General features: G+C 40.0%; 1 protein-coding gene across 1 annotated transcript in view; it reads right to left on the bottom strand.

Moving 5' to 3' along the window:
- Positions 1-4,505: 4,505 nt before the first annotated feature.
- Positions 4,506-10,042, bottom strand: part of edn3b (endothelin 3b) — a 46,532-nt gene continuing 40,995 nt past the window's right edge. The window contains exon 4 of the mRNA XM_061976480.2: positions 4,506-5,349. Coding sequence (XP_061832464.1) covers positions 5,295-5,349 — 55 coding nt within the window. The 3' untranslated portion in view covers positions 4,506-5,294. The remainder of the gene's footprint in view (positions 5,350-10,042) is intronic.

The following is a 10,042-nucleotide window of genomic DNA, read 5'->3' as shown; positions in this document are numbered from 1 at the left end:
ACAAGAACACAGTTACAGTGTGTATGTAAAAAAAGAGGATACAGTTCACAGACAAACCTCTAGGATTGGATCTGGATAAGGCACTGGCTTTCTAAAACAGGTATTGTGGGTGCACATCCAATCAAGGATGATCATTCATCGGTTTGGCTGCAGACAAAAATGGATGTTGGATAGTTTCAGCACTTTTCAGCAAGGCAGTTTTTGCACGGACCCTCACGCTGACATCTGTTCTTGCCTGCTTGCATGTTTGTGGTCGAGTTCTGTGTGGTGCGTAACACAACATATGTACAGCAGGGTGTAAATTGCATTTCCACTTTATTATTGTCAGATGTTTGCGCTTTTATTTCATTCCAGTATGCATGTTTAGGTCCAGTTATAATCCATGCTGAGGGATGCAAACAAATCCAAAAGTAAGCAGCTGGTTTCTTAGATCTGTTTTATTATTGTTATTATTATTATATAACTCTCTCTGCATTATATTGCACTGAATATGTTTCCAAATGTTTGGATGAAACCTTGGCAGGAAATTTGGCAAAATGATCATGAATACACAACAAGACTGTAACCCCAATATAAGCTTGAGGACCCAATAAAATAATTTTGAGTGCTCCTTCTTCTTCTCTCTCTCTCTCGCTCTCTCTCTCTCTCTCTCTCTCTCTCTCTCTCTCTCTCTCTCTCTCTCTCTCTCTCTCTCTCTCTCTCTCTCTCTCTCTCTCTCTCTCTCTCTACTATATCATATTATTTGGAGCACAGTTAATTTACCCAGCACAAATAAAGATACAACATACAGTTCAAATTGTCAGCACTTTAGTATTTGAAGATAAATAAGTATATATTGCTTGCCTGTGTTAGTCAATGGGCTACTTGTAAAAGTGGACAAGGCAGACATAGTAGTAAGACCTAGTGGAGGAAGGGTTTGATTATCGGTCAGTGAGAGAGGAATTCTGCACCCGGAGGCTAAAGGGAACGTATCCACTCCACTTTCCTGTATGTTACTTTTGTCCTCTGTGGGTAGGCTTGAAACTTGGGAGTTCAAAACTCCCGTACCGCAGTCTGTTGAGGCCTTAGGCAACACATTTTTTTCCAGCCTCAGAGTAAGATTCCATCTTGACTGTGACTTATTAATAATGCCCTCCAGTAAATCAACACACATTGCACATACAAGCCCCTGCTGGTGTCCTACCATGGTTTTCTAAATCTTTTGCACTCTTCGGGCTTATTCGTAATCAAATGAAAATGTGCAATTCTAATTGTTACACATTATTTGGGAAAGAAGACCCTCCGAGGCCTGTATAAATGTGCCTACTTACATACTATAGACATCACAGGGCCACCATTTATAGTCAATGCAGAATCATTGCTCGAGTCAGCTATCCCAATGTTGAACTTGCAGACTAGAACATGTCCTATGTCGCTCAATTCAAATAACTCAGTAGTTCTACAGTATACACAGCTGAACGTTAATGTGAGTAGCACAGTGCATCCGGAAAGTATTCACAGCGCTTATCTTTTATCTGTTGTTACAGCCTTATTCCAAAATGGGATAATTAATATTTGTTTATTTAAAATTTTGCAAATTTAATCAAATAAAAAAGAAATCACATGTACCTCATACTTGCCAACCCTCCCGGATTTTCCGGGAGACTCCCGAAATTCCGCGCCTCTCCAGAAAACCTCCCGGGACAAATTTTCTCACGAAAATCTCCCGAAATTCAGGCGGACTCAGGTCCATGAGGACCTGAGTCCGCTTTCCCACAATATAAACAGCATACCTGCCCAATCACGTTATAACTGTAGAATGATCAAGGGTGAGTTCTTGGTTTATGTGGGTTTATTGTTAGGCAGTTTCATTAACGTCCTCCCAGCCCGGCAACAACACACAACAACAGCAGTCACGTTTTTGTATACCGTAAAGCAGTTCGTCTGCCGTAAACAGCAATGTTGTGACACTCTTAAACAGGACAATACTGCCATCTAGTGCCTTTGATGAAAGCACTTTTGTGCGTGCCACACAGCAATGCATCTTCAGAGAGGGTGTTCAGCATGGTTCGAAAAATAGTGACAGAGAATAGAACAAGGATGGACAATTCAACCCTTAACTCAACAATGAGTAGATGAGTGTTATGTGTGTGTATATGTGTAAATAAATGAACACTGAAATTCAAGTATTTATTTTATATATATATTTATAAATATATGCATATATATATATATATATATATATATATATATATATATATATATATATATATATATATATATATATATATATATATATAGCTAGAATTCACTGAACGTCAAGTATTTCTTATATATATATATATATATATATATATATATATATATATATATATATATATATATATGTATATATATATATATATATGAAATACTTGACTTGAGAATTCTAGCTGTAAATATACTCCTCCCCTTTTAGCCACGCCCCCAACCACGCCCACCCCACCCCCCTCCCCCCACCTCCCGAAATCGGAGGTCTCAAGGTTGGCAAGTATGCAGGTATTCACAGCCTTTGCTCAATACTTTGTTGATGCACCTTTGGCAGCAATTACAGCCTCAAGTCTTTTTGAATACGATGCCACACGCTTGGCACGTCTATCTTTCGGAAGTTTCGCCCATTCCTCTTTGCAGCACCTCTCAAGCTCCATCAGGCTGGATGGGAAGCGTTGGTTTTCATCCAGGATGTCTCTGTACATTGCTGCATTCCTCTTGGTCTCGTCGGGGGGTGACCAAGAACTTGATGGTCACTCTGTCAGAGCTACATGATTCCTCTGTGGAGAGAGATTAACTTTCCAGAAGAACAACCATCTCTGCAACTATCCACCAGTAAGGCTTGTATATTATAGTGGCCAGACAGAAGCCATTTCTTCATAAACATTTCCCAAAATGCACCTGAGAGACTCTCAGACCATGAGAAACACATTTCTCTGGTCATATGAGACAAAGATTGAACTCTTTGCTGTGAACCAGGCCAACGCTGTCCCTACAGTGAAGCATGGTGGTGGCAGCATCATGCTGTGGGGATGTTTTTCCAGTGACAAGAACTGGGAGACTAGTCAGGATTAGGGTTGCGAAATTCCGGGAATATTCAAAGTTGGAAACTGTCCACGGGAATTAACGGGAATATATGGGAATTAACGGGAATAAACATTGAATGCAACATGCCAGATCTTGCAGTATGATTATTAGCTAAAACAACCTGATTTAATGCAAATTCAGTAGAATTTCAACCCTGCACTGTGCATTCCTCCATCACATGCCCAGATAATTCCCAGCATGCTACACACTACAGCAGGGCTATTGAGGCCACACTAGTATTTGAGCCCAAGGACTTCATCCAGTCAGGTAAGTTTTGATGATATTACTGGGGTAAATATATTTGATCTATGGTATTTAAGTTTAATAGAGGTGTAATTGCTTGTTACTGTATGACTGTAGACTACTCCAGCAGACTTCCACTCAAGCTAGCTAGCTGTTCCTGTACTTGTTAAATGATTTTGGGGCCAATATCTCTAGCAAGCTAGGTTTATGTACCGCCACAGTCTCTTAATGAACCGAAAATTTTTCTCCGTTAGCCGTGATGCTAAATTTCTCTATGTTAAATCCTATTCATTTATGTTAACAACGTTAGCGATCGGAATTTAACTTTTTTGTGATCTGTAAAGTTCAACAAGCAAATACTAAATCAAAACGTGTAGTTTCCTCTGCCTTCTGTTCTGCTAACCATTCTGTTGTCATACAAGAATGTAGGTTATAGTTTGATTTAGCATGCTGATTGAGTGTTCATTTATTAATCTAGTCTATTTCTATTCATTTGTCCATTAGTAAAATATTTTTAAAGACCACTCCAATTGTTTAATGACTATTTATATCTGTGTGTGGCATTGCATTAGTTTTTTACAAGAATAAATAAATACAAACAGAATAATGCCACGTACACCATTTGATGTGTGGAGACATTTCACCCCAACCAATGTAGACGGAAAGGCTGTGTACATTTGCAAATACTGTGCAAGGAGCTCCGTGAAAAATGCCACAAAGATGCAGCAGCATATAGACAAGTGCCCAATAATATATAATTATTGTAATTCCCCATTCATTCCCATGGACGGTGTCCAACTTTGAATAATCAAAAAATTGTCAACATTTCCAAACTTCCCGAGCTGAACTTCCCGTGGTAAATTTCCGGAAATTTACCGGAAACTTTCTACCCCTTTGCAACCCTAGTCAGGATAGAGAGAAAGATGAATGCAGCAATGGACAGAGACATCCTGGATGAAAACCAACGCTTCCCATCCAGCCTGATGGAGCTTGAGTGATGCTGCAAAGAGGAATGGGCAAAACAGCCCAAAGATAGGTGTGCCAAGCTTGTGGCATCATATTCAAAAAGACTTGAGGCGCCAATTGCTGCCAAAGGTGGATCAACAAAGTATTGAGCAAAGGCTATGAATACTCACGTGCATGTGATTTATTTTTATACATTAGCATTAAAAAAAAAAAATAAAAAAAAAAACTTTTCACATTGTTGTTATGGGGTATTTATTTTCTGTATAATTTTGAGGACAAAAATTAATTATTTAATTTTGGAATAAGGCTTTGACAACAAAATGTGGAAAAGGGAAGCGCTGTGAATACTTTCCGGATGCACTGTATGTGTTACCCCTTACATGTAGATCACATTTATCTTGCAAACAGAGCAATATTTTGTAACAAATAATAGAATTTATATATTTTTTTTATTGTTAGTTCTGTGTAAAAAAGGTCATCAGAGAACACAGCGATATATAAGATTGCCTTATTGTTATTTATTTTAAAACTACTTAGCACAGGCTGTTATCCACCATCTACTGTACGTAGAAATGTCGTCCTTTGTACATCGATATACTGTCGCTCAGAGTCTCAGAGTAGTCCACAATATGATAGCAGGCATGAATACAAAGAAAGAGTCTGAAGTAACCTTGCATAAGGTCACAGGATATTTTCAGGGTGAAGGTAATCCTTTTGCCGCTCAGATGAGGAGGGGGGGAGGCAAGAAGACAGCCTCCAGGGTTCTGTATCGAATTTGCTGGAGTTCTTAAAACCACTCAACTTGATGGAACTTGCTCCAAGAGTTATTATGCTCAGGAATGTCGGCAGTGTCAAACTCCAAAGTTCTTTCCTTGACTGTGAGTGTACCTGTGAAGGCGAGTGTGCCAAACCGAGAATAATGGGTGTGAAGACGAGGGAAGGTTCCGCTCCCTAGAGAAAACAGTAGGATGTAAGGAGGAGTCCAACTGTCAGCCGGGCCCTGGGCTTCTGTGAAGACTCCTGTTTAGTCCACTCTGCGGGGAGCTGGGATGGAAAGACAATCAAATTAAATCAGGACCTTATCTAAATAGTTTACAATTTCTTTGGACATGAAAAGAAAGTGATGATGACATCACCTAAAATCACTTAATGTCCCAATACTTGGATGTCATTGCCCTCTGTGATTCATTTGTGTTGAGTCAACTAAAGTCTACATATCCCCGATGAACTAATACCAGCTTGCTGGAGACGTTATAATAGTAATATGTCGTCCAGTCTCTTTATGACTACCAAATGTGAGAACATTTGATCCTCTCTCTATCATATCTCTCTGACCTGATCCATGTCGCCACGCCCTCTTGTTCCCTAAGATCCTCTTCATCCATCAATCTCACTGTCCCTTTATTTAAACTGCCCACCAAGGGTGCCCGAGCTTTCAGTCGCTCTGCCCCACATCTATGGAAATCTTTACCACCAGACCTTCGCAACTTAGATTCAATATCCCTCTTCAAATCAAGACTCAAAACACACCTATTTCTGACTGCTTATTCATTGTAATCATCTTTTCTTTTCTCTTTGTTGTTGTTTTTGTTTTTTTTATCCAATTTGATTTTATTGTACGGTGTCCTTGAGTGCCCAGAAAGGCGCCTTATAAATAAAATGTATTATTATTATTATTATTATCTCAATTGTTGAGAACAACCTTTCAGAGAAGCTCAAACAGTTGATTTTGAATTAACTGTTTTTTTTTTAATGAACAATACATCTCCTTCCTCATGGACCCACCACTGGATAGATGAACTAAACCAGCATGTGCCCAGAACTTTGCAGAATACAAAAAAAACAGACTTGACCACACGTCCTAAAATAAAGCCAACATCTGCAAACGACTAATTCTAGGGATGTAACGGTATGGTAAATATTGCGCTATTTCGGTTTTAAAATGCTGGCAGTAATGCCGTGGTATGTGACGGTATCCAACGAGTACTTGGAGTTCTCCTGTCAGTGGAGTTTTTTTCTGGAACCATTTAGTAGGTCTGATCTAACCTGACTCTCGCCAGATCCTTGTAGTTCGCTGAAGTCCACACAAGGATCTGGGACTTCTCAATAGGAGATGTATTTCAGAAGGCGGGGCCTTGTAAAAAAAATAATTGTATGTGATTGGATAAACCACCTGTCCGTTATCGTGAATGATGTGCTACTTCAACCACTCACATCGAAATCAACCCGTGACGCTGAAATCCAAAACAGAACAGCCGACATATTGGAGAACGACACAGCGAAAAGTTAGAGAAGTTTTACTGAAACAACGCAGCAATGTCAGTAGACGATCGATGTCGTTTGTGCAAAGAAAATAACGTCCTTGGAGGATTTCGTTTCTTCATCCCAGCTGCATGCCTGATACCCCCAATAATCCAGCCTCACGGATCTGATCCTCTACCAGAGCAATCCCATTTCCTTCACCACCACACCAGTGGAGCGATTTGGTAAATCAAGCTCTTGCCAAACTTGAGCCAAAACAACCTTGCCACCAATAAATGCCTTCAGAACCGTTCTCTGTTCATCTTTTAAAGGGGAACATTATCACCAGACCTATGTAGGCGTCAATATATACCTTGATGTTGCAGAAAAAAGACCATATTTTTTTTTAACCGATTTCCGAACTTTAAATGGGTGAATTTTGGCAAATTAAACGCCTTTCTAATATTCGCTCTCGGAGCGATGACGTCACAACGTGGCGTCACATCGGGAAGCAATCCGCCATTTTCTCAAACACCGAGTCAAATCAGCTCTGTTATTTTCCGTTTTTTCGACTGTTTTCCGTACCTTGGAGACATCATGCCTCGTCGGTGTGTTGTCGGAGGGTGTAACAACACAAACAGGGACGGATTCAAGTTGCACCAGTGGCCCAAAGATGCGAAAGTGGCAAGAAATTGGACACTTTACCGACGAAAGCTATGCTACGACAGAGATGGCAAGAATGTGTGGATATCCTGCGACACTCAAAGCAGATGCATTTCCAACGATAAAGTCAAAGAAATCTGCCGCCAGACCCTCATTGAATCTGCCGGAGTGTGTGAGTAATTCAGGGACAAAGGACCTCGGTAGCACGGCAAGCAATGGCGGCAGTTTGTTCCCGCAGACGAGCGAACTAACCCCCTATCGACCCTAGCTTCCCTGGCCTGCTGACATCAACTCCAAAACTGGACAGATCAGCTTTCAGGAAAAGAGCGCGGATGAGGGTATGTCTACAGAATATATTAATTGATGAAAATTGGGCTGTCTGCACTCTCAAAGTGCATGTTGTTGCCAAATGTATTTCATATGCTGTAAACCTAGTTCATAGTTGTTAGTTTCCTTTAATGCCAAACAAACACATACCAATCGTTGGTTAGAAGGCGATCGCCAAATTCGTCCTCGCTTTCTCCCGTGTCGCTGGCTGTCGTGTCGTTTTCGTCGGTTTCGCTTGCATACGGTTCAAACCAATATGGCTCAATAGCTTCAGTTTATTCTTCAATTTTGTTTTCGCTACCTGCCTCCACATTACAACCATCCGTTTCAATACATTCGTAATCTGTTGAATCGCTTAAGCCGCTGAAATCCGAGTCTGAATCCGAGCTAATGTCGTTATAGCTTGCTGTTCTTTCCGCCATGTTTGTTTGTGTTGGCTTCACTATGTGACGTCACAGGAAAATGGACGGGTGTATATAACGATGGTTAAAATCAGGCACTTTGAAGCTTTTTTTAGGGATATTGCGTGATGGGTAAAAATTGTTTAAAAACTTCGAAAAATATAATAAGCCACTGGGAACTGATTTTTAATGGTTTTAACCATTCTGAAATTGTGATAATGTTCCCCTTTAAATAAATAATATTTGATAGATTCGACAAAACAGTTACAATAGCAGAATCAATGTCACGAGTCCTCGCCACGTGCCGCCATTGTTGTTTGAATCAAACAGTCGCTTCGGCCCTACGTCACATCTATGAAATCCCGCCCGGCGATCCTGATTGGTTCATTGTTTTTTGCTATCTTTTTTGCAATACCCTCGATCCCAGATCCTTGTGTGGAGCTCAGCGAGCTACACAGATCTGGCGTGAGTCAGGTTAGGTCTGATCCTTTGCACAGTGCGGGCAAGCAGCTCGGAACCTCCTGTCAAGTTTATATTTTAAAGCTGTATACATTTTTCGTTGTTTTTCATCTTTGTGTCATTTGTTGTTTGTTTTATTTTCAGCTTCACCCAACAAAATGTTTTAGTGGTTTTTACAATGACTATCTGTTTAAACCAGTGGTTCTTAACCTGGGTTCGATCAAACCCTAGGGGTTCGGTGAGTCGGCCTCAGGGGTTCGGAGGAGGTCAAGACACACCCGACTCATCGTGTAAATACAAACTTCTCCTTATCGGCGTATTACGGATACGGCAATGACTGACGGATTTGCAGGTGTGTCATTTGTTGTGAGTTTATGCACTGTGTTGGTTTTGTTCTTTGAACAAAGTGATGTTCATGCACGGTTCATTTTATGCACCAGTAAAAAAAACATGGTAACACTTTAGTATGGGGAACATATTCACCATTAATTAGTTGCTTATTAACATACAAATTAGTAACATATTGGCTCTTAACTACCGTATTTTTCGGAGTATAAGTCGCTCCGGAGTATAAGTTGCACAGGCAGAAAATGCATAATAAAGAAGGAAAAAATCATATATAAGTCGCACTGGAGTATAAGTCACATTTTTTGGGGAAATTTATTTGATAAAACCCAACACCAAGAATAGACATTTGAAAGGCAATTTAAAATAAATAAAAAATAGTGAACAACAGGCTGAATAAGTGTACGTTATATGACGCATAAATAACCAACTGAGAAGGTGCCTGGTATGTTAACGTAACATATTATGGTAAGAGTCATTCAAATAACAATAACATATAGAACATGCTATACGTTTACCAAACAATCTGTCACTCCTAATCGCTAAATCCCATGAAATCTTATACGTCTAGTCTCTTACGTGAATGAGTTAAATAATATTATATATATAATAATTTCACACATAAGTCGCACCCCCGGCCAAACTATGAAAAAAACTGCGACTTATAATCCGAAAAATACGGTAGTCATTATTAAGTACTTATTAATGCCTTATTTGGCATGGCCTTATTATGACCCTAACCCTCTAACCTTGACCCTAACCCTAACCAAATAACTCTAAATTAAGTCATTGTTACTTAGAATTTGTTCCCCATACTAAAGTGTTACCAAAAACATATAACTTTGTCTTGAATTTGAAAAAAATGTTTTTGTTTTTTTTTCACTAAAGAAGGGTTCGGTGAATGCGCATATGAAACTGTTGGGGTTCGGTACCTCCAACAAGGTTAAGAACCACTGATTTAAACCAGAAGTATGGTCGCATACGATCGGGGAGAAAACATGTTGTTGGAGTCTCTCGTCGGTCCGAGACAAGCAGTTATTTCCTTTTGGTGTAACTCCTCATGTGGAGGCGTGGATGTGCAGAAAAAGTGAAGTGAAGTGAAGGGAATTACATTTATATAGCGCTTTTTCTTAAGTGACTCAAAGCGCTTTACATAGTGAAACCCAATATCTAAGTTACAGTTAAATCAGTGTGGGTGGCACTGGGAGCAGGTGGGTAAAGTGTCTTGCCCAAGGACACAACGGCAGTGACTAGGATGGCGGAAGCGGGGATCGAACCTGCAACCCTCAAGTTGCTGGCAC

This window comes from Nerophis lumbriciformis, linkage group LG01, assembly GCF_033978685.3.
Source record: "Nerophis lumbriciformis linkage group LG01, RoL_Nlum_v2.1, whole genome shotgun sequence".
In the NCBI taxonomy this organism is placed as follows: Eukaryota; Metazoa; Chordata; class Actinopteri; order Syngnathiformes; family Syngnathidae; genus Nerophis; species Nerophis lumbriciformis.
This window is presented reverse-complemented; position numbering and strand designations above follow the sequence as displayed.